The sequence below is a fragment of the Pagrus pagrus genome (genome assembly GCF_965226575.1).
Source record: "Pagrus pagrus genome assembly, chromosome: 13".
NCBI lineage: Eukaryota > Metazoa > Chordata > Actinopteri > Spariformes > Sparidae > Pagrus > Pagrus pagrus.
Genome location: NC_140197.1, coordinates 12,175,714 through 12,198,394, shown reverse-complemented (window position 1 = coordinate 12,198,394; position 22,681 = coordinate 12,175,714). Strand labels below are relative to the sequence as shown.

The 22,681-nt window shown below is 41.5% G+C and overlaps 3 protein-coding genes across 5 annotated transcripts in view; 1 reads left to right on the top strand and 2 right to left on the bottom strand.

Moving 5' to 3' along the window:
• The window catches only part of card11 (caspase recruitment domain family, member 11), a 29,923-nt gene extending 21,163 nt beyond the window's left edge, over nucleotides 1–8,760 (bottom strand). Inside the window, exons 1-2 of one of the 2 annotated variants that reach the window (XM_084372081.1) lie at nucleotides 8,680–8,760; nucleotides 290–517 (exon numbers count right to left, since the gene is read on the bottom strand). The gene's annotated coding sequence lies outside the window, so the exon portion shown is untranslated. The remainder of the gene's footprint in view (nucleotides 1–289; nucleotides 518–8,679) is intronic. The other variant, XM_084372080.1, reaches the window with a different exon arrangement.
• Nucleotides 3,141–11,106, top strand: ap5z1 (adaptor related protein complex 5 subunit zeta 1). Of its 2 annotated transcripts, XM_084372082.1 has the most exons (18): nucleotides 3,141–3,269; nucleotides 3,769–3,906; nucleotides 4,245–4,425; nucleotides 4,667–4,817; nucleotides 4,941–5,053; nucleotides 5,234–5,408; nucleotides 5,581–5,634; nucleotides 7,750–7,890; nucleotides 8,017–8,054; nucleotides 8,156–8,318; nucleotides 8,438–8,616; nucleotides 8,750–8,892; nucleotides 8,991–9,109; nucleotides 9,642–9,769; nucleotides 9,870–9,967; nucleotides 10,060–10,192; nucleotides 10,413–10,627; nucleotides 10,719–11,106. In XM_084372082.1, exons 1-18 carry the CDS (start codon nucleotides 3,229–3,231, stop codon nucleotides 10,969–10,971), a joined length of 2,463 nt encoding a protein of 820 aa, XP_084228208.1. In that variant the 5' UTR covers nucleotides 3,141–3,228; the 3' UTR covers nucleotides 10,972–11,106. The 2 variants fall into 2 exon arrangements, with proteins under 2 accessions (XP_084228208.1, XP_084228209.1); XM_084372083.1 differs by lacking the exon at nucleotides 5,581–5,634.
• Nucleotides 11,107–11,152: 46 nt separating this feature from the next.
• mmd2a (monocyte to macrophage differentiation-associated 2a) lies at nucleotides 11,153–21,537 on the bottom strand. Its single transcript, XM_084372399.1, has 7 exons — nucleotides 21,414–21,537; nucleotides 17,493–17,574; nucleotides 16,378–16,538; nucleotides 14,330–14,404; nucleotides 14,145–14,246; nucleotides 13,896–13,965; nucleotides 11,153–13,488 (listed from the first exon to the last, which is right to left on the bottom strand). The coding sequence occupies exons 1-7, from the start codon at nucleotides 21,440–21,442 to the stop codon at nucleotides 13,288–13,290; spliced, it is 720 nt and encodes a 239-aa protein (XP_084228525.1). The 5' UTR covers nucleotides 21,443–21,537; the 3' UTR covers nucleotides 11,153–13,287.
• Between the last annotated feature and the right edge of the window lie 1,144 nt (nucleotides 21,538–22,681).

Here is a 22,681-nt window from a genome sequence, read left to right as displayed (position 1 = left end):
GCAGGTGAACACAGGGGAGCAAGGTGCCGACTCACTGAGCAGCTTTTACCGGACACACAGGCGAGGTGTCGAGGCTGTGAGAGTCTACCGTGTGTTTGCTGTTTGCTTGACAGATATGACACATATTGTGACAGGCTGCGGCTTCTCGCCTTTTTTCCATTCAAACTGACGCACGTTTAAAAACTCGATCGACAACTTTTCTAGCATGTTTTCTCTTTTTTTTTTCTTTTTTCTTTTGAATGCATGGACACTTAAAAGCCGCGGACAAGAAGGAAATGATGATTTTTACCTACCTGAGCTGCGGTGCAAGTTTAGTCCAGAGAGTCCAGGGCAGATTAAACCCGGCCGCGGAGTGGTGGCCTGTTTGTTTTGGTTGTTTTCTCGGTTGTTGTTGTTTGTTTGTTTTTCTTAAATCAAGAATCCGGTTGTTTCACCGACAGTCCCAGAGGCTCAGGTTGTCTCCATTATCCGACGGAGAGAGGACTTTTGACGCAGCTGAGGAGCGCATGGGAGCTGTCTGAGATACAGAGACGCACAGAGACACGGAGACAGAGAGTGAGAGAGGCAGAGGGTGAGAGAGAGAGAGAGAGAGAGAGAGAGAGAGAGAGAGAGAGAGAGAGAGAGTGGAGGCGGTGTGAGCTCAGAGGGAAATAACAAGTTGAGTGACAGCAGAGAGGAGAGGAAGACTCTCACTGTGTCACCATCACAGACAGTCTCACCGGTCTAGACACACACAGAACATTACACATCAACAACACAACGCCTGGTGACTTATTTTTTCATCAGTGGTCAGGAAAAGTCCTGTAGATGCTTTTTATATCCTAGCACACCTCACCAGCTGCTTAGCAGCAGGTGAATCTTTTGTCACAACATGGAAAATCTGAGGTACAATTGTTATTTATCACTCCACAAGGCAACATTTCAAAGAGGAGTATTACATTTTTCCCTGTTTTAGGTATATGACAGCTATTTACAGCCACAGAGTTTCCATACACAAACAATATGATCTTATTAATAGATTAAAGTCAGTGTTGTAAAAAGTACCCAGAAGTCATAGTCAAGTCAAGTAAATATATTGTGTTCGAGTGTTACTTTGGTAAAAGTGAATCACTGATATGAATACTTGACTTAAAGTCAAGTATTTGATATTGAATGTGCTCATATCAAAAGTACAAGTAAAAGTCATTTACAGATATAGTCACAAGCATTGTTGACTGATTGTTGGATCCAATTGTACAAATTAATCTAAAATGTGCTATTTAGGCTCTGATGTAACATGTAATCTGCAAAGTAACTAGTAACTGAAGTTATCAAATAAATGTAGTGAGTAAAAGTATGAAGTCGCAGGAAACGGAAATACTCGAGGAAAGTACAAGTACTTAAGTAATGTACTTAGTTTTAGTATAGTGCTAGAGTAAATATACTTAGTTACATTCAATCACTGAGCTCAGTGTTATAAAAAGTACTCAAAAGTCATACTCATCCTGGATAAAAATAAAGTTATCATGTTAAAGTATTACTTTGGTAAAAGTGAAAGTCACCAATATGAATACTTGGGTAAAAGTCTTAAAGTATCTGATATTAAATGAACTGTGTATCAAAAGTACAAGTAATTAATTATAGATATATTTAAAAGTATACTTTTAAATATATCTATAATTAATTACTTAATTACTTGTAAAAAACAGTTTTTCACTGTTTTTTAATCAAACTGCCGCATTGATAAATTCATTTAAAAACGGACTACTTTGCAGCGTGTAATCTGCAAAGTAACTAGTAACTAAAGTTATTAGATAAATGTAGTGGAGTAAAATAGCATAACGTTTATCTACAAACTGTAGTGTAGTGGAAGTATAAAGTAGCAAAAACCAGAAATACACAATTACAGTAGAAGTACCTAATAATTGCACTTAAGCACGGTACTTTGGTAAAAGTACTTAGTTACATTCCATCACTGGTTAAACTACCCAACAGAAAACATTAAAGTATAAACTTTGCTCCAATATCACCGACTATAACAGTAAAATGTTGCCTACACATAACTGCAAGACAATAATGTAATATATAAGTATAAAACTGATAGAGGTGATTTTTATTAATTTTGAGTAAGTTTTCATGTATTACTTTAACTACATTTTGAAGATAGTACTTTTACCTAAGTTTAAATGTCACTGCCTACAGGACTTTTTACCGAAATTGAGTATTTTTATATCGAAAAGGAGTACTTTTACTTTTGATATAATACCTCTGTAGAGCCTTCTTTTACCTACCCTCAGTAAATAAAATCTGCGTGCCATACTTACCTTCTAATGGATTATTTTATAATGTGGTATACTTATACTTAAGTAACTTTTACTTAGCCTACTTAATCAGAACAATCCTTAATGGTGAATACAGATCCTTTTAACCTTTATCTGCAGAGTATTAGGTTTGGACAAGACCATAAAGAGCAGGTAAACTGAATGATATATCTAAAATGTAGATTAAACTGTACACTACTCTAGAATGGTTAAGTAGAGTTATTGAAAAGTAATACAAATGGAAATAGTAAAGTGCAATAACCTAAAGAAATTGCATTTAAGTACTTCAATAAATGGCCTTTAGAAAGCCTTCTGCATTGTTTATTTAGCAGATGAGTACAGGAAACAACGTTGTAAATAATGAGCGTTATTCCTTCAATATCAGTGAGAGAAGATGAAGTTAAATAACCTCCTCTAAGATATAGTCTTTACTGATGGGCCCTAATGGGATGAATACAATGCAGCCCTGTGGATCATTTGCATAACAGTAAAATAAGATGATTGTGGTGAACTAAATCTATATTTAGACTATTGAACTGTTAAAGAACAATAACTAGGGATGTGAAACAGAAATGCAAAGAAACTTATTGGAAGTGATCTTAAAGTGAATTGATTTACCTACAAAAAACTAAAAAAAAATTTAAAAACACTCTTTTTTCACATTATATTAATATATATATATATATATATATATATATATTTGCATATACAATAATAATTGTAATTCTAATAATTATTATGTGTATTTTGGTGTGTGGCTACAGAGTGAGTGAGTTTCCATCTTCGCAGAGCTGCTCCATCTCGTGAAGGGTGAAGACGGAACCAACGTGATGGTCATGTGATTCCAGTCAGGACTCAATTAGCGAGCGCACTGTTTACCTTCCGCTGCAGACAGAGGCAGCAGAGGGATGCCCGACTCTCTCTCAAAATGTACTCTCACGGCTCAGAGAGTTTAATAAGACAAGCGAGGTAAGAAAAGCACGACAGGAGGACTTCACCGCCATCTTCAGCTCTTCTGTTCAGCTGTCACGTACTCTGCTATGCTAACTATGCTAACGCTAGCTAGCCTGTCAAAGTGTCACTGTGTGACTTAAACTTTTAATGTTTACGTCTATTTAGCTTCGTTTCCACAGCTCACAGTTCACAGGCAGGACTACAGCTAACAGATATTTATTTCATTATGACGCCTGTTTCTGCAGTGTTACCGTATTTACTCTGTCAGTTGTCAAAAATAAACTTTCAGTTAAAAACATTGCACACAAAAGAGGAACGAGAGAGTGGCAACCGGAAATATTTTAGATTTCAGTTATTTTCTGGCAAAAGACCGAAGTACCAACAAGTAATGCTCAAATATCAAAAGTGGAGTTAATTAATATTGTGCAAACAAATCAGGTGTCACAATGTCAAAGCAATAAGTCTCAGAGGATGTTATAGTGACCAAACAAGGTGCTCTGTGTGTCATTTCCAGGGAGATCCAAGAGTCTGAGCTGCACAAGTTTCACAGCAGACTCATCAAGCTGCTCCAGGGGAAGGAGCTCGGTCATGAGACTGTGGACTCCCTGCAGAGGCTGCACCTCATCCTCTCTGCCACCAAGTACACCAGGACGTAAGAGCTCCTATCTGAACCTCCCATACAGCACACAAGAGCCACCATTTCAGTTTAATCTGCACATTTCAGACTCATAATTCATTCACACCTTCCTGTCTTCATTCAGATCAACTTTCTCCTGAATTAGCCTTCCTGTTTCACTCCGTCATCCTCTCTTTCTTTCCCTTTTCTCTAAAGTCACATTCACTGTCTGTGGCGATCACCTGCCCTCTCAGCTAGCATGCACAAACACAAAGAGCTCCACCTTCCCATTCATCAATGTTCTCCTTTTATTTCCCTATTGACCTTTTATTCATAACACCTCTGCCACTGTCCACTGTTGCCATCGACCGTAGGTTGCCTCCAGAGCTTCAGAAGAGGCTTGTATCCCTCCTCTCATCACCTGTGGAGCACCTTCAGGTGCTGAGCTCAGCTGTGCTCAGAGAGACGCTGCCCCTCTCTGGTCAGGAACTGAACTACAACCAGGAGAACATCAGTCAGCTGAACAGCCATGCTGCTGCTCTGCTGCTCTCACAGGTGGGCCGTGATGCATATGTTGTGTTCGGCTTCATTCATATTTATTCTGAGTTGTACGTGGGATTCTAAGAGGCTGTTTGAGCTGCATCGATTAGTCAATTAATCAATGGGTTGATTGAAAGAAAAGTAAACGCCAACTATTTTTATTATGGTTTCATCTTAAATGTAATGATTTGCTACTTTCTTATATCTACACTCACGACTTGATCGCCGTCTCTTGCCAACTTGAACTCTCCAACAGGCTGGATCCAGGGCTGACCTGTCGTCACTCTGCGCTCAGCTCCTTCGCAGTCTTGAAAGCCGACAATCGGAGGGGCCAGCTCACTGTCTCACACACACCCTGCCCATCCTCAACACCGTCCTCACACACAGCCCAGAGTCCCTCACTGAAGGTAACAGACAAGCTTGTGGCAAAGCTAAAACAGAACGTAAACTAGACTGCTAATCAGCGATCAAGCGAACATGCAAAGGGGACGTTTCCACACAGTTCTTTCTCTCCACCTGTCTCGCTACAGATCACGTGACCCTCCTGAGTAAAAAGCTTGTCGATTGGCTGCGTTATGCCAGCATCACTCAGGGAGGCAGTGCTTCCTCAGGAGGATTTTTCACAGGACCACGATCACGTCAGGTAAACAGTGCACTAGTTTTTTGTATTTTCAGTCTTTAATTTTCATGTCAAGTTACTACTTTTGTTACCGTTGTTACTCATTTATTTATTGTATATGTTGAATGAGGCTCCATTACAGAAAACACCGAATAAATAAGAAAAATGTCTAAAATACGTTTGTGTCTGTGTTCTTTCTGTCAGCCGGTGCCCATAGCAGAGCTGGATGGGACGGTGTCAGGGGATTTCTTCACCGTGCTGTGTGTGGGCCAGGGTTTCACCGATGACCAGTGGATGAACGTCTATTCCTTTTCTATGCTTCGCCACTGGCTTCTCACCTACCACTCTGTTTCCAGCTGCAACACCACAGCTGACACCGGTATGACCTCACCTATATTGCAAACCACAACCTTTTGCTTTCCCATGAGAGCCATTACTTTATGTCATATCTACAAAAAGAAACATCAGCCTCGATGTGCGTACGTTGAAGGCTGTAATTCGCTCATATCAGCCATCTCAGATGACCTGCTCTGTGTTTTCATCATCTCCAGCAAACAGGCTGCAGCTCAGCCTCTCCCTCTCCCACTCCCACTCCTTTTCTTATGGTAAGATATGTGAGTTTGTGGACGCTCCCTGCATGCCTCTGAGATGCCGAGAATAAGCTAAACCTTTACATCTTCTCTTTAACTTCGGGGCTAACACACATGTCATGCTCGTGACTCACAGCCAAACTCGATCTAACAAACGATCTCACCAGAATATCCTCATCTGTGACTTCTTCCTAATGACACTTTCACGGGGTGTGTGCGCCTTTAATCTTCCTTTAATCCTCTTGAGAGTTTGTAAACATGAATGAATCACTGTGATTAGTGAGCGGCTCTGACAGCTGCTACAGTCAGAACGGGATGGTATTATAATAAACATACATCTGCCATAGAGCCACTAAACATGTTGCTTGTGGTGTGGGTATAATATATGGAGCAGCCAGATTCTGCCTTCTTGACACTGAGTCAATGTAAGCAGACTTCAGGTGTAATTTCTATTAATTATCAGTGTGCAGTGGTTCTTGTTGCCCTCCAGTCTTCCTCTGCGTGATTGGACTGAACAGCTTGAGGCTTTTTCTAAGCATGGACCTGACAACCTGTCAACAACTGTCTTTTTTCATCTTTCTCATGGGATGTGATTTGGTCAATGATTGACCTCTGACTCTAAACCTGTCTGTTAATCTCTCATCTAAAGCTCACAGTAAGTTGATGTTACAGGAAAGATGCGACAGGCGGATAAAGCTTTAAGAAAGAAGCTTCAGGAATTCAGCACAGCAGCACAGTGACATCTGGTGGTTTTTAAAACTTATAGCAGCGTTTAAAAGCTAGGGCCGAAGCACTACAACACTCTGATTTCAATTTACCGTCTTTCATCTGTGCAGTAAAAGTCCACAAAACTGCATTTTTAAATCTGTAGTGTTTTTGTCCAGAAGTTCAGCAATAAATGAATCTGTTCTGCAGTATTTATCAGTAAACTAATGTCCAATTGGTTTAGTTTAGGCTCAGTTTCCTCTGTGAACATGTTTACATTTCATATTAGTCGCAGTGTGATGCAATATTAATTAGCCTATGAATGACATTATCATAACATTATCACCTGGTGTCTGTGGAGTCATAGGAGTGTCATATAAAGAATACATCTGTAAAAGTATTAGGAAATTAATGTGGAAAGACAAATATCAAAACATAAAAGTATTTTCATTTATTTTTACATTTAGTTGTTTATTTATTTGTGTATATATTTACATATATCTTAACAATACATTTATTTTCGCATATAAATTACAATTTTCTTGATTGATTGATTTATTTTAATGTCATTTTTTACTCTCCTTTCTCCATTATTTTATTTGCTATTGTTTTTGCTTCTCCCTGTTGCTTAGAGTAGTTTATAGCCCATAAATAAATAAATAGATAAATATATATATTTTAAAAGTGTATAAATAAATATATACAGAAGTAAATGAATAACACAATGTAAAAGAAATGAAAATGCATATAATTATTTCGTTATATTCTGTTATTTCTGTTTTGTTATTCTTTTAATTCTTTTTCATGGTACTCCAGTGACTCCACAGTGTCAGCTGGAAATGATCTCATACTTAAGACTATGTCTTCGGCATATTTCTCAATTATTCCCCTCTTGTGTTTTCGCACTAATCTGCCGATCATATAGTTCAGCTGCAAATCTTTCAAAACTGTCAAACTGAATGTGGCTGCTTTCTGAAGCACCAGTGAAGTTCGAACCTTCACCCTTCATCGGTCACGGGTTTTCTTCTTTTGACACAAGCTCCAACACAACTGTATTGAAAAACTGCACTTCACAGCAGTGAAACCAGCTGATCAGTGAACAATCATCCACCCATCTCCACTTTAAAGGTGCCTGGGGGAGTTGTCTTGTACAACAGCAAAAAATATTTTGTTTATATTATTAAAATTGTCACTAAATTATATAGTCAAAGTTAAACTTTGTTGCTTCAGGTGACTGAAATTGAAATAGTTTTAGTTTTGATCTCGTAAACAAAAACTTTTCCAATCATTAGAACCTTCTTTGTGTTCGGATTCAGCAACAAGCAGTCATAGAAGCATTATGCTGAATTTGATTATAATAAATCATCATATTTTTGAGCAGGCTTTGAGTCGTGACCTCTCCTTCCTGACCTTCCCGTGTTGCAGATGACCGGTCGGAGGTGGACGGGTCGGTGGTTTCTATGGTTTCAGCGACTTCCTCCTCCAGCCGGTTGCTGCCCCCGAAGGAGCGTCTGAGAGAGAAGGCTTTCCAGTACTGCCAACGCCTCATCGAGCAGAGCGATCGCAGTGAGTGTGTGCGCGTTACATTACCCATGTGTGCGAGAGGTTGTCTTTTCTTTTGTATCTGTACTTTATATTTCACTCTTTGTCAGTGTGACCAGAAGTGAAGTGTGTTTTTCTCTTTTGTCTCAGAGGCTCACAAAAAGACAGATACAGACCTGCAGAAAGCGGTGAGCCTGCATATAATTTGTTAGCACGATAACTTTCCTAATGTTAGGGGGAAAAGCATATATTGGGGTCTGTATGCTATTTGTCCTGTTTCTTCTCTCAGTGTCTGGTGGAGGCGGTGTGTATCCTGGACTGCGTGTGTGTAGAGGACACCTCGCTGGTCTTCCGAACGTTCCCGTGCATCAAGGGGCTCTTTGGTCGGCTCAGCTCAGACCTGTCGTTCGCCCGAGTCTTGCTTCCCATAGCACAGTTCTACCTCAACCACGGTGTGTATTCACATCAACATGTACATGTGCTCAACCTCACGGCTCTCTCTAATCTGCACACAATCAGTTCAGCTCCTTGATTCGCTGAAGATTAAACGGTTATGTATGTACTTATGTAGGCGAGATGGCTGCAGTGGATTGTGAGAGTGTGTGGAACCTGGTGTTTGGCCGATTCCCTGCCGAGCTCTTCAACGACCACTTCCTGGCACATGAGCTTCTACGCTTCCTTCGACTGAACCTCGAGAGCCTGCAGCTCCGAGTCCCACAGTACACCCACTCCTTCCCAAACCTGCTGAAGGTGAAAAGCAGACAAAAACGCATCCACACAGATCCTTTTGACTGTTGTATCTGCTACACATACCTGCTGTAAGCGAGTGAGGAGTTCACATCATACCAAGCAGTCTGCGTTCTCTCTCTGCCCGGGTTTGTAGTTGTTGGCGTGGGACAGCCCGGCGCTGGTGGATGACTTTGTAGACCTGCTGCCCTCTCTGGTGACAACTGGAACTGCAGTGGAGCTCCTCCACACTCTGCTCGACCTGCCCTGTCTCTCTGCCACACTGGTCTTACAACTCAGGTGGACCTCGGTGCACAACTGTCTAAAACATATCTAAACTGCCAATGAGACTGATTTGACGATAATAATTTAAGTGTGTGTGTGTGTGTGTGTTGTAGGTCAGCGTGTTTGCCCATCGCTGACCCAGGCGGGCGTGGCCTCCTGTCTCTTGATGCATTTCGGAACCCTTCTTTCAGAGGACTGTTCCTCTTCCTGCTTCGGACGGAGGCAGGCTCAGGTAATCACAGTCACGCAGTTACAATATACGATACAATATTTTGACATTTGGGGAAATTAGCTTTTTTGTTTTCTTGCGCATAAACCCACCATAAAACCCCCCAAAAATGTAATTTTATCACTTCAGCTTTTGTACAGATTAACTAAAAAAATCATGTTTCAATTAAGGCTCTTTAACTGTTGTTAACCTTTTGATCAGAGCTAAGATAGCTGTTTTGCCCTGTTTGTGCTAAGCTACACTAACCTGGCTGTAGTGTCATATTTACTGTAAAGACATGAGGGTGTTTGTTATCTTCTCATCTAACTTTCAGTAAAGCCCAGCTCAGACCAATGATTCACAACAAGACTAAACCGTTTTAGAACGTTTAGATTTTGGCCGATTGTTATTTTAACTTTGTAAAACTTATATTAAACTAAATTGACTCTAAAAAACTAAAGACTCTTCCAACCATTGAGACTTTAGAAGTTCCTGTAGTGCAGTTTATCTAGAAACAGCAATTTGCAAACAACAGTTTTTACTTTTCTTTCCACAGGTGACACAATTGACCGACTGAGCACGCTCCATGAGCTGCTAGCGGAGGCTGCTGATTGGCCGAGAGTTGTTCAGTGCGCCCAGACCGTCCCTGTGCTGCTGCACATATTTTTCAACACAGTCATCAAGGTGAAGAGATTTAATATTAATTTGTGACTGTAACTACTGCACATCAAAATGTGTAGTTTCAGGTAATAAAAGCAATATAATGTGTGCTCCGGTTCTATAGGTCGCTGACGAGAAGCTTTTAGCCCACTTGATCCTGGTGATGCTGGAGAGAAGCAGCCTCCTCCTCAAAATACCTAAATACCTCAGAGAGATACACAGGTGAGCACATGAAGAGGACCTGAAGTGTTACTCTGCTGCATGTCTTCACCCTCAGCTCCTCACTGGTTCCACCCCTCTCACTGTCTCTGCAGAGTGTTCAGCTGCCACCTGCTCAGGTTGTGCAAGCTCCACCCCTCCCTGGTGGTGGACCAGTCTCACGAGCTGCTGGAGTTCGCCGGGGCCACAGCCAACGTCTACAGCAAAGAGGAAGTCTACACGCACGTGGTAATGAAGCTGTGACGGCAGAGAGCGGGATGGTGTTGATTCAAGGATGATCATTTATTATTTTCTGTGTATTTTGGATCCTGTACAAAACTCACAGCGTCTCATTTCTCCAATCTCAGCATTTTTTCCCATGCATTGAAATATTGTAAAATATCACGCTCAGCAGTAAAATGTGCCAAAACCTGACACCAAAATAACATTCAGCTTGTTTGCCGGTCAGGTGTGGGTGCTGGGAGAGTACCTGTCTGTGTCATGTGACTCTCGCTGCTCTGTGAGCCTCATCACTTCCTGTTTTGAGTCGCTGGAGGCGGTGCTGTTTGAGATCACCTCATCCGCCCCGACACCTGGAGCTGTTTGCCCCAACCCCAGAGTCGTCACCACTCTGATGAGCGCTCTGGCTAAGCTGGCGTCACGATCCCATGACCTCATACCCAGGTGACTGACAGCAGCACACACTTTTAAAGCACCATTTATTTTTTCATATGTCATGTAGTGTAATGCCATTGTGTGTTTATATCTGTTTCAGGGTGTCTCTGTTCCTCTCCAAGCTGAGAACCGTCACCAGAAGCGGGTCAGTCGCCTGGTGCTCCGATGAAGAGGACCTCGTTGCCATAGTAACACGAGGGGAGGAGTTGTGGTCGCTGCTGAAGGCCCCCGGTGTGGCCCAGAGCGTCCTGACCCCACCTCCACATGTTACCACACCCCAGTGGCACCGAGACATCAACGTGGCCATGCCACTGCGACTGCGGGCCCTCACCAGCCTCACACACTCACAGTGACACACACACACACACACACGGACACAACGCACTTGGAATACAGCAGTGTAAAGAGAAAAAAACAATCTTAATGATTCTTGTTTGATCTTTTGCACCTTATTTTTGTTAATAAATGACATTATTTCATTGAAAGTTGATGTGATGAAGCATTTTTGGCGTCCACAAAACACACAGATCACTCTCAGTTTAATATAGTGTTTCTTCTTTAATACAGTGAAAATAAAATTTTTACAAAATAGATCATCTGATTCAAAAATAGAAAGAAGGAAACGCTTTCCTGAGTAAGTGCTGTTTCTGAAAATAGATCCTCTGATTAAAAAAACAAACTTAAATGTACAAGAGGTTCAAGAAAACCTGCAGGTGTTATTGAAAAAAGTACAAATATTGTCATGTTTAATCTACACGTAGAACAATTACGTGTACATTCTCTCATATTTAGAGGATTGTAGGAAATTCTACGTCACTGCTGCTGATAGAAAAGTGCTCGAGGTTAAGAGTGCAGCATTTAAACAAAACAACTGGCGATCACGGTCCTCTAAACGAGAAAATCACTGCAAATGGCCTCGACATTCTTTGTGAATTTAACATTTGACCCAAAATACGGTTAGTGAGACACTCGCTCAATTGTAATCTTATGTTATCTGATTTATGACGACTACACTGTAGATCACAACAGAATCACAACTAGATCAGTTCTGCTGAGGCCCATTACCCTCAGCAGGTTACAGCTAAAGATTAAATTGAAGTCTGTCTTCTGACTGACTTTAAATTCATGTGTCACCCAGCTAATACATGGTGATACATGGTGACCTCTTAAGTTTGTCTGCTGATGGCTTACTGCAGTCAAAGTCAACCTAGGCTGTTTGTTCCTGACACCAGCAGCAGCACACTCAGGAGACTCTTGTGACATCCAACAAAGAAAAGTTGTGAACATGAACTTTCTTTGCCTGAAACGTTTGTCGGTTATCGTGCCAACGTTATATTTTCACGTTTGGCCGCTGTGCAAAAATGGACAAAACTGCAATAAAATAAAAGTAATTGTGACACTTGAACTTCGCTGTTAGCACCAATATGAAGGAATGCCTGCGTGGTGACATTTGGCACATCACTTATGGTTGGAATATGAAACAGTGGAGTTTACAAGCCCAGGATAGTTTAGGAGGTGTCGTCACAGACTCCATTCTGTCAGTCCAGTTACAGAGATGAGTGATTAAACGAATAGTTCAATTATTATATGCTAATGTTCTTTGTTGCAGAGGGTTAGATGAGAAAGTTGTTACCACTGTTGTATCTGTACTGTAATTAATAAGCGACCACCGGCAGCCGCTTAGCTTAGCTTAGCATAGGAGTAGTGACGTCCTGGAGACCCTGCTGGTTGCCCGACAACCTCACAGTCAGTGATGGAGTGTAACTAAGTACATTTACTCAAGTGCTCAAGTTACTTGAGTATTTCCATTTTCTGCTACTTTATACAATATTTACATACATGTAAATAAATGTGTAAATTACCTACTTTTGATACTTAAGTACATGTAATATCAGATACTTTAAGACTTTTACTGAAGCACTATTCACATGGGCGACTTTCACTTTATCAAAGTAATATTTTAACACGTCATTTTTACTTTTACTCAAGTTTAACTTTTGGGTACTACACTACAACACTGCTCACAGGAATGACAAGACTCCAGGAAGTCATTGCTCCGGGCTAAGAAATAGTCCCCCGTATTAAACCTCACGCAAAACGGCAACTTATCATCTTTACTCTTTGATTTTTGCACAAACAACAAATGAGCTACATAAACGGCATTTTACTGTCATAGTCCTTAAACTCTGTGCAATGACAGTAAAGTTAAATCTAATCTAACTAGTGAGCTTTAGAGGTGTTGATTGGTGGATTTTGTTACGTTTAGAAGGAACCAAGCTAGCTGTTTCCCCCTTTTTCCAGTCTTTGTGCTAAGCTAACTGACTGCTAGCTGCAGCCGCATGTTTAGCTTGCACACACGAGAGTGGTAGCAATCTTCTCATCTACCTCTCGGCAAAATGTCGAACTATTCATTTATCTCACTATGACGGATTGGTCATTAAACTTCCTGGCACATTAAGTGTTGTCCTGTTTGTTCGAACATCTCCCATGAGCTCAAACAAATTCATCTGAAAACGAGAGCGTTTGGTCCCAGGGTTTTGGCCCCTCAAGGAGAATTTCAAGCACCATCTCTCCATGTAGCCTCATGACTCAGGTTAGTTGCAGTCAGAACACAGTGGTTTCGTGACTTAAACACACTTTTCTCAGTCAGTCCTGGTGACAGCGGCTAGTCACCTGGACGTGTGCAGCAGTGTCCCAGGTAAGTACAGATACCTCCAGATGGCGTAATAATGAATGCACGCTCCTGCTGCCACGAAGAGATGCCAGATGGCGTGGGCGAAGGGGACGAGGCCATCGCTCTTAAAGAAGACCACGCCCACCACATAGAAGACACCTCCCACTGCAAGTTCACACACACCTGCACGCTCCACCTGGAGAAATGCATGAACAGTTGTTAAAGAATACACAGCTCAAACACATAGCATATCTAAGAAACAAAGACAGTGTGCGGTACGGTGTCTCAAAAAAGTTTCATGTCTGCAAGTTTAATTTTAAAGCATACTTGAATGGAAACCACTGAGTCCAGGAAAAGGAGAGGAAGTCAGTCTAAAAACATACACATTGAAAAATACTCTGCAGTTATGTTTTGGTGACTAGATCTTTGTAGGTAATGGGTTCATACAAACAAAACCACCGTTTTTTTTCTTTAAATACCGACTGTCCGATTCCCACACAATGGCAGGAAGTCTGTTGCAGCGGAAGAGGGGTTTACAGAAAACCTTTTTGTTTCTCAGAAGCAGAAAGAGACAACACTTAAGCCTTTGTGGTTTGTTCTTACCATAGACAGGATGACCAAAGCAGGAACAGCCCCCATGGCCACATACCCCAACAGCTCCACCAGCTTGTACCTGCAGGTAGAAAACTGGGTCGTGAAAAGATAATATCTCCAAATTTTTACGTGATTGTTTCTGCTTCAAACAGTGTGCCGGTGTGTGCTGTAAACACTTGAGGACAGGAGTTTAGTTTCAGGTCGATTGTGTCAAACCAGGGCACGGAGCAGAACAATGACAAAAAGAGAGACTGTTACCTCTCATGGAAAAGGAAGACATACATGGATCCCACGCAGGCCATGACCCATATCAGCCAGCGCATGTGGCACGACCAGGGACCCAGCTCCCTCAGCATCAGCCTGAGGAAACAGATCAGTATGTCTGAGCGTGTAAAGCAGCTATATGTTCCACCAAACTGCATGTAATTTATTGACTGACCCACCAGGGAGAGTAGGAGGCAGCTATGAAGAAGTAAATGGCCATTCTGTCACACATGTGGAAACGCTGCTCCACCTTCCTGCACAGCGACAAACAGAAGGAAAATAAGAGCTCATTTCATCGTGACAGCCTTTATCTAGTACTGAAGATTGTTTCAGTATATGGCAGGGTGGCACATTTTTCCTTTATACTGCTCTCAGAGGAGCGTCAGAGTGTCAGAGCTGGAAGAAGAGTTGAAATCTGTTCGCCACATTAAAGGAGCAATTTGTGAGATATGGCCGTGATTTTAGTTTAAATATTTAAATGATTGACTAATGTTATTCACATAATTTAAAGAAACAACAAGGTTAACCCTAACCTACGGAAGCGTATTGCATTCACTTGAGTAATTTTGTTTTTCTGAGTAATTTATTTCTTTGGTCTGTTTTTCTGAGTAATTTATTTTTTTGTCTGTTTTTCGGAGTTATTATTTCTGTTTTTCTGAGTAATTTTTTTTTTTGGTTTGTCTTTTTTCTGTTTTTATGACTAATTATTTTCCTGTTTTTCAGAGTAATCTTTTTTTGTTTTTCGGAGAAATTTTTTTTCTGAATTATCGCGATACTTCGAACTCCAACCTCCAACCTGCATGTGACTCCCATTGACCTATAGTGACTCCTGCACACACATGCCCCATCTTCAACCTAGCCAGCCTGAATGCATTTCAAATGCATCATCTTGTATCCGTGGAGCATGCCATATCTGTCCAACTGATTCTGGGGAAACATTGCTATGTCTAGCAGATCTGAATGGGCTTTCCATCTGAACAACCGCAAAGTCCTCAGGTGCCTGCGTAAAGTTGACCAACTAATGGTAATACCATCTATATGACTTAAAGAAAGGACTATCTCCCAGTGTCTTAAACCCAGATCAAAGTAAAATTTGATTAAACTAAACAAGTTGGTCATGTTTGTTTCCATTATCGAGCTTTCAATAACGGAATGAATGCGTCTTTTGTTTCAAATGCTCTCTAAACTCAGAAAAAAAATTATTCAGAAAATCAGAAAAAAATGTCTCTGAAAAACAGAAGAAAAAAAAATTACCCTGAAAAACAGACCAAAAAATAAATTACTCAGAAAAACAGACCAAAAAAATTACTCAGAAAAACAGACCAAAGAAATAAATTACTCAGAAAAACAGAAATAATTACTCCGAAAAACAAACCAAAAAAAAAAAATTACTCAAGTGAATGCAATACGCTTCCGTACTAACCCAAAGATGATGATGCAGAGACATCTACTCATGCTGGCATGCTAACCAGCCGTAAACGCCTTGTTTTTTAAAAAAAAAAAATAAGATAGTTAGTCGCTACACATTTAATTTGACTTTTATTGCATATCCATGCACTTGCATATATGCACCCATCCCAATATCCTTAACTAATTTTGAAAAAAAAAAATTACATTGGAAAGTTAAGTAATTTGGGAATTAATACACAAGCAAATTAAAACAGATGTATCAATTTATGTTACATTTGATTGTAACATTAAAAAAAAATTTAAAAAATAATTAATGGCAACATTTATTATTATTGGTGCATTTAATGCTATTTTTATTTATTTATCTATTTATTGACGCATTTATTTCTTTATTTATTAATGTCTGAGTTTGGCAGTCTCAGTCCTCCATAGACAACTCATTGAGAACACTGCACAATTGAAGAACACGGCTTTCTTTTTATGGTAAACATTTCCACTACGTATTTTGTGCAGGGTATGACAATAAAAGCTGACAAAACCTTAAAGATTTTGTTCGTTAGAGTGTGTTTGACTGTTAATATGTGATTGAATGTTTTTTAAAGGGTGTGAGTTGGAGATGATGTGAAATATTTTCATTTCCACGCCACATCTGTTGTTTGGTCTTTGGCCTTCTGGCTGTGTCATAATTAACAAACTGTATGTCTGAGTGTGATGTCAATGTCTACTAGAGCAGCACATAAACACACAAATGCACATCTGCCAAATACCTACCAGCGTTTTCTGCTACACACACAAATACACACACATACATACACACCTGAGGTGGCTGATTTTCCAGGCAGCGGTGTGGAAGAGTGTTGAGGTGACGAACAGCCCGGTGAGACCGCTCCCATAGAGCCAGGCAGCCACACGATGCCATTGGTCAACAGACAGGAAGTAGAGCACTGACCCGCCCAACAGACTTGGGAGGATCCACAGCTGGAAAGGATCAGAAAGACACAAAACCAAAGTGTCACGTTATTTTTTATTGACACTACCTGCATTTTACATTGTTGGTCTGGAGCCACAGAAGGCGTTACACTTCTGTTTTCACATGTGCAGAAGCTCTCCCCAAGACCTGTTAACACACTGTAATGTGTGAAACTGCCAGAGTTACCCTTTAAGAAACCAGAAAATATTTGCATTTTAGAAACTGTAACCAGAGAATTGTTTTGCATGTTTTCTTATTTCAAATGACGAGAAACGATTCAGTCATCCAATAATATGGAAATTATATTTATGTCAGTCAACTAATTGATTAATAATAGCTGCAGCTCTAAACCAGGATGTTTCCCCTTATTCCCATCCTTTATGCTAAGCTAACCTGACTATAGCTTCATCTTTAGCCTACTTTACACACACAAGAGTGGTATCAATCTTCTCATCTAACTACTGCCTCTAACAAAAGTTAAGGACGTTGGTTGATGTCTAGCGGATGCACCTGAGCCGACAGAGTTAATGAATCAAAAAATGGACAGTAGTATCATGAAGAGATTTCACTCAGCCCGTTTGCGGCTTTACAGTCATTATTGTCGTGTTTCCTCAGTTTTCTTTCATCTGTCACTGTCTGTCTCATTCGCTGTCTGTCTTGCTCTCTCAGAGGCGGAAACCCACAGGGATTACAGCAGATTAGAGAAAGCTACAGGCCAAATCACAGATTATAGCCCACTGCCTCTGTGGCGCGGCCAAAAAATCCTCCCCGTTTCATTCCTCGCAATCCTCTCCATCTTTTCAGAGCCCTCTCTGAACAGACAGACTCACTACACGCAGAAACTAGGGGGGCAGTCTGAGACGAGAGAGAGTAAAGCAAAATATAAACTGCAGGAGTGAACAAGAAAAGAGAGCTTTTACTTTGAAAGTGTGTTTCCGTCTGTTTGTATTTGTTTGGCTCACCCCATGCGTGGCACAGTTTGCAGCGTGTTCATATTCAGTGGGCTGGTATCTCTTACTGGCTGGCACCCTGCAGTTCATGAACCTGAGAGAGAGGTGAGGCGAGGGGGGAGAGAGGGGGAGGCACAGAGGGAAAAGGGCCAGAGACAGAGCGGTGCGTTCAGGTAGTGAATGAAAACGAGCCAAAACAAGGTACTGCTTTATTAGGTAATAATAAAGTTACTGTGTGCTCGGTACATGAAGGCCAGTGTGTGTGTGTGTGTGTGTGTGTGTGTGTGCGTAAGATGTTCATTCTTGGAGGATTTACAGGTCTTTAATCCACATCACGTTGTCTGAATTTCAGTGTGCCTCATCGTTACTGTTCGTGCCAGTGTGCATATGTGTGTGTCTGTGTGTGTGTGTGTGTGTGTGTGTGTTTTGTGCATGTGTGTGTTGTGACTATTTAATCAGCAGTAAATCTCTCAATCCCAGCTTACAGGGAAAAAACACATCTGGAGATGTTACGAAACCACATTTTATACATCAAGATGCACACACACACACAAACACACACTCACTAATTTGAATGTAGCTTCACATGAGGGGGCCACAGGTGTGTCCGTGTCGGTCAGCTGTGCAATTTGATTACACATTTAGGCCAACGGCTCATCATCACACGCACACACACCAGCATCACGCCTCATTCCCAACACGCATTCACGCACACACAAAAATCCCATAGCTGTTTGTTGTAACAGTCTATTAATGCTGCACGGTGAAGAGAGCAATCAGGAGACAGAGAATCAGAGTAACTACTTTGCGTCGGATGAAATATTGTCCCGATAAACGATAATTCACATAATACAATACTAATTTAAGTACACCCTTGCAATATAGAGGTCAGCAAAAATGACTGAGGTCATACACATACATGGGTACGTTGATAAGATATGATGTATGTAAGTCAATAACATACTTAGCATGGCAGGCCTACACCTGATAACCGAAACACTCCAGTGAACTTATATCGCTTTGTATTTTTGTACTTGTGCAACTGTATTTTATTCCTCTTTGTGTTTTTTTCTTTTCTTCCTTCTAGCTTTGTGTTTTAAAAAGCCTCTTTTGGACAGGTGTTTTAAATTTGCATTTTGCTATAAACACTTCTGGGGTTTGTGCATGGTTGAGTGTGGCGGGACCAGTGTTACTGTTATGTCGAATAAATAAACTAAGCTTAACTGATGTAACATTGTAAAAGTCTTGCATAACAAAATCTGGCAGCAAATCAAAAAGTACGTTTCAGTGTCCAAACCTTTCAAGCTTCTGAAATTTGATTTAAAAAGTGACTAATGATACGAGTCCATTGAAAGTAATTGGAAACAAGTTAAACCACTAGCTGAGATCACAAGATAATCTTAGTTTGTGAGAGGAAGGAAACCCAGCTGAGATGTGATAAAAGGCATCCTGAATTCAGAAAGTCTGTTAAATATCTGTATTTAAAATTATTCCAAAACTTTATTTAATGGTGCTGGAGTTGTGCCATGAAGTTTTCCTGGCCTTACAAGCTCATTTTCCTTTGTGATCGCCATCTTTTGAAAAGCTGTAATGTGTGACTGTGGTTTGGTGGAATGAAGAGACTCAAGCAAGTAACATTCATGGGTCATCTGGTTCAACATTTCAGCTTGTGTTGTGTGTGTGTGTGTGTGTGTGTGTGTGTGTGTGTGTGTGTGTGTGTGTGTGTGTGTGTGTGTGTGTGTGTGTGTGTTTGGGGGGAAACAACATAAACCTTTTAACATAGTCACAATGTGGGGACCGCATGTCCTTATGGGGACAAAACGCAAGTCCCCATTATGTAAATCATTAAACTTTAGGGTGAGGACTTAAACCAGGATAGGGCTGTGTGTGTGTGTGTGTGTGTGTGTGTGTGTGTGTGTGTGTGTGTGTGTGTGTGTGTGTGTGTGTGTGTGTGTGTGTGTGTGCACGCCTGTTTGTTTGCACTCACCACCAGAGCCCTCATAACAAGAACGTCAGTGTGTTTTCCTGTTGTAGGTCTAAGTTGATAGTAGAAGGCATCAGGGCTCGCTGATGCACATGAAAACATCTGTCCCTCACACACACCGACCACATTTTTTCCATATCTCTTTTCTTGCTTACTAACACTAACGCGGCAGAATATCAGGAGCTCAGGAGTCGTTCCCTTCAGTTTCACAATCCTGTCAGCGTATAATCATAACACAGACTCATTAGCACGTTCATTAAAGTTCTGCTCACATGTGAATGTCTGCATGAGTCCTATTACAAACGCCAATAAATCAAGTCTTGTGTCACATGCTCCGTCTTTCTCAAGGTGCAATCCACAGAGAGAAAACATTAAGTGACATTAGATCACTGCAACGCCGACATCCCTATTGTTTTTCCCTGCAGGCCGTGCCAAGTGCGCAACAAGAGAACTGTATCTTCCTGTTGTGGTATTGTAGGGCTATCAATGGACCTGAAAGGACCAGTCTGAAGTCCTCTAATCAGTTATGACAGAACTGTGTGTGTGTGTGTGTGTGTGTGTGTGTGTGTGTGTGTGTGTGTGTGTGTGTGTGTGTGTGCGTGTTTGTGTGTGTAATGAAGTGAAAGGAAGGGATAGGGATTCACAGGCTCTGATAAGAGAGAGCATTGTTGTTCTCATCGCCACACTGTTCTTTCTCTTCTCTCTCGTCTTTCCACACACTTTGTGTTTTTTGTTTTGTGTGTGTCATACAGTTCCATGTATGTTTGTGTGTGTGTGTGTGTGTGTGTGTGTGTGTGTGTGTGTGTGTGTGTGTGTGTGTGTGTGTGTGGCATGCTTTAGCCTCACAAAGCGAGTGTTAAGTTACAAAAGCCCATTACAGCACATTCCATACATTAATAGGATCGATTACGTCCAAGAGGATCAGAACCTTTGGATCATGGGTACGCTACTGTGTACACTATAGGAATGTGTGTGTGTGCGTGTGTGTGTGTGTGTTTGTATACGCTCTCTGTAACTCCAGGCCTATTCCTTTTACAGCGAAGATCAAGTTCATCTCCTCTGGGACTCAAACTCCGGTTCTCACGATTATCGCCATCTCCCATCACACACAGACACACACACACACACACACACACACACACACACACAAACACTGGAAGACATGCACATACAGGCCTACTACGTGGTGAATGCACATAAGCAGAATTCAACGTGTGTGTTTGATGCCGTATCCAAAGACATCCGGCAGAACATGATACAAATAAATGAACACAATTGAAGCCAACAAGTCACCTGGACAGCAGAGAGATGGATGCAGGGAAATAAGAAGTGATTCTAAAAGTAAAACTGAAATTAAATTGTTAAAGGTGCAGTATGTAGTTTTGGGACAGAAGAGTCAGATCTTGATTGACTGATATTCTTATGCCTTAACAAACTTAATAAGCAAACTGACCTTAAAGAACAACACAGTTTCATACTGTTTCACTTTGTTTATATGTGGCGGACCCTGCCACCCTTCTAGCTTTAAACAGTGTTTGGGGACCTTATTTTCCTCTGAGAACAGCTTGTTTATTCAGTTATGGAAAAGATAAATATATCTGAGTCTGTATCATTACCTCATTAATATCATAAATATTAATATTCTGAGTTTGAATTTCTTCTCCAAATCCACATAGTGCCTCTTTAACAAGCGCACTTTTCAGCTCTTTTGGTCTGTTTGCTTAATGATAAAAGTCATGGTGTCCCAGCTTGTTCCATCTCCCTCGTTCTCTCTCTCTGACACACAAAACACAAACACACTCAACACTCAAACTAATCTATAACACCCCTCTGATTGTTCCTGTGCCAGCGCGTCAGTGCGCATGGATGCACAGGATGTGTCACACACACACACGAAAAACACGGTGCCACCTATCAGCACGAAACTTCCCTGACAAAACACCAATTACCTTCCAAATTTTGTCTTCTTAAAGTCCATCTCGTGCGTAGGGGTCTCTGTGCGTGTGAGTGTGCGCGCGCGGGCGTCGGTGCGCTCGCGCTCTATTTACCAACAGCACGCCCGCGAGCGTCTTCTCCTCCTACGGATTCCCCATTCCGGATGTCCCACCGCCGCGCGCCCCAACATGAACACACGAGTCCGACAGGGGCAGAGACCCGCAGAGCCAAGAACCGCAACGAGCGAGCCAACTGGACGACTTTTTATCCGAAGTGTCGCGAGGTCAAACAGCGAGCCATCCCGGCGTGAGCACGAGGCGGTGTGAGAGTGAGAGAGAGAGAGAGAGAGAGAGAGAGAGAGAGAGAGAGAGGGCAGGCTGCACGGAGTTGAGTTCAGATGTGTTCGCAGGATGTTCCGCGGGACTGGGTTTGTAACCCCTCCTCTCCTCCCCTCCCCTTTCCTCTGGCTGATGATAACACGGCAGCAAACACAGCGCAGCACCCCCACCCCCACCCCCACCCCCCCAGCACCACCCTCCTCCTCACAACACAGCCACACTTTCTCCAGCAGCCTCAGTTTACACTTACAACTGGGCTGTGTGACATTTCAAATGTTGCTGGAAGATACAGAAACGTAAGGGACACAAAGGTGGTAGAAAAAGGGGAAGTTCTAGTCGTCCAGCGTTGAGATAAAACAGCCAATATAAACGAGAATGGAACAAGAGTTTGTTTGTGGAAGGTGGGCAGTTACCATCTGGCACACGGCCGTAACCAGGATTTTGGAGGTCCAGTTTCAGCAAGCTCAGCCGCCTTACCCCTCAGAAAATGTGGAGCAGACACCAGATAAAAAGTTTCTGTCTTATTATTTGGATGTTACATTACCTTAAAGGACAATATGTGTTTATATGTGGCGGACCCTGCCACCTTTCGAGCTTCAAACTGTGTTCGGGACCTTATTTTCCTCTGAGAACAGCTTGTTTATTCACTTATGCCAAAGATTAATATTTCCGAGTTTGCATTATTACCTCATTAATATTGTAAATATTAAAATTCTGAGTTTGAATTTCTTCTCCAGAACTACATAGTTCCCTTTTTATATTTGCCTACTTATCAGCCTCATGATGAGTAATGAGGCTGCACACAGGTGGGAGGTCTAGCAGCTGGTCCTCTGGTGCAGTCAAAACAACCTTGAGCTGAATACACTCGAATCTGTGGAGATTTCAGGAGAAGCTGATCCCAGAGGGGAGTTTTTTGTGGGTGGGGTTTTCTGTGAAGTGAGGAG

Bases quoted from the DNA above. Each gene is read 5' to 3' on its own strand.
- mmd2a (XM_084372399.1), bottom strand. From the start codon at position 21,442: ATGGACTTTAAGAAGACAAAATTTGGAAG. The intron at 17,575-21,413 runs GTAATTGGTGTT...CCTCTCTCTCAG, and splicing joins AAGAAGACAAAATTTGGAAG to GTTCATGAACTGCAGGGTGC. The intron at 16,539-17,492 runs GTGAGCCAAACA...GATCCTTTCCAG, and splicing joins CAAACTGTGCCACGCATGGG to CTGTGGATCCTCCCAAGTCT.
- ap5z1 (XM_084372082.1), top strand. From the start codon at position 3,229: ATGTACTCTCACGGCTCAGAGAGTTTAATAAGACAAGCGAG. The intron at 3,270-3,768 runs GTAAGAAAAGCA...TGTCATTTCCAG, and splicing joins AGTTTAATAAGACAAGCGAG to GGAGATCCAAGAGTCTGAGC. The intron at 3,907-4,244 runs GTAAGAGCTCCT...CATCGACCGTAG, and splicing joins GCCACCAAGTACACCAGGAC to GTTGCCTCCAGAGCTTCAGA.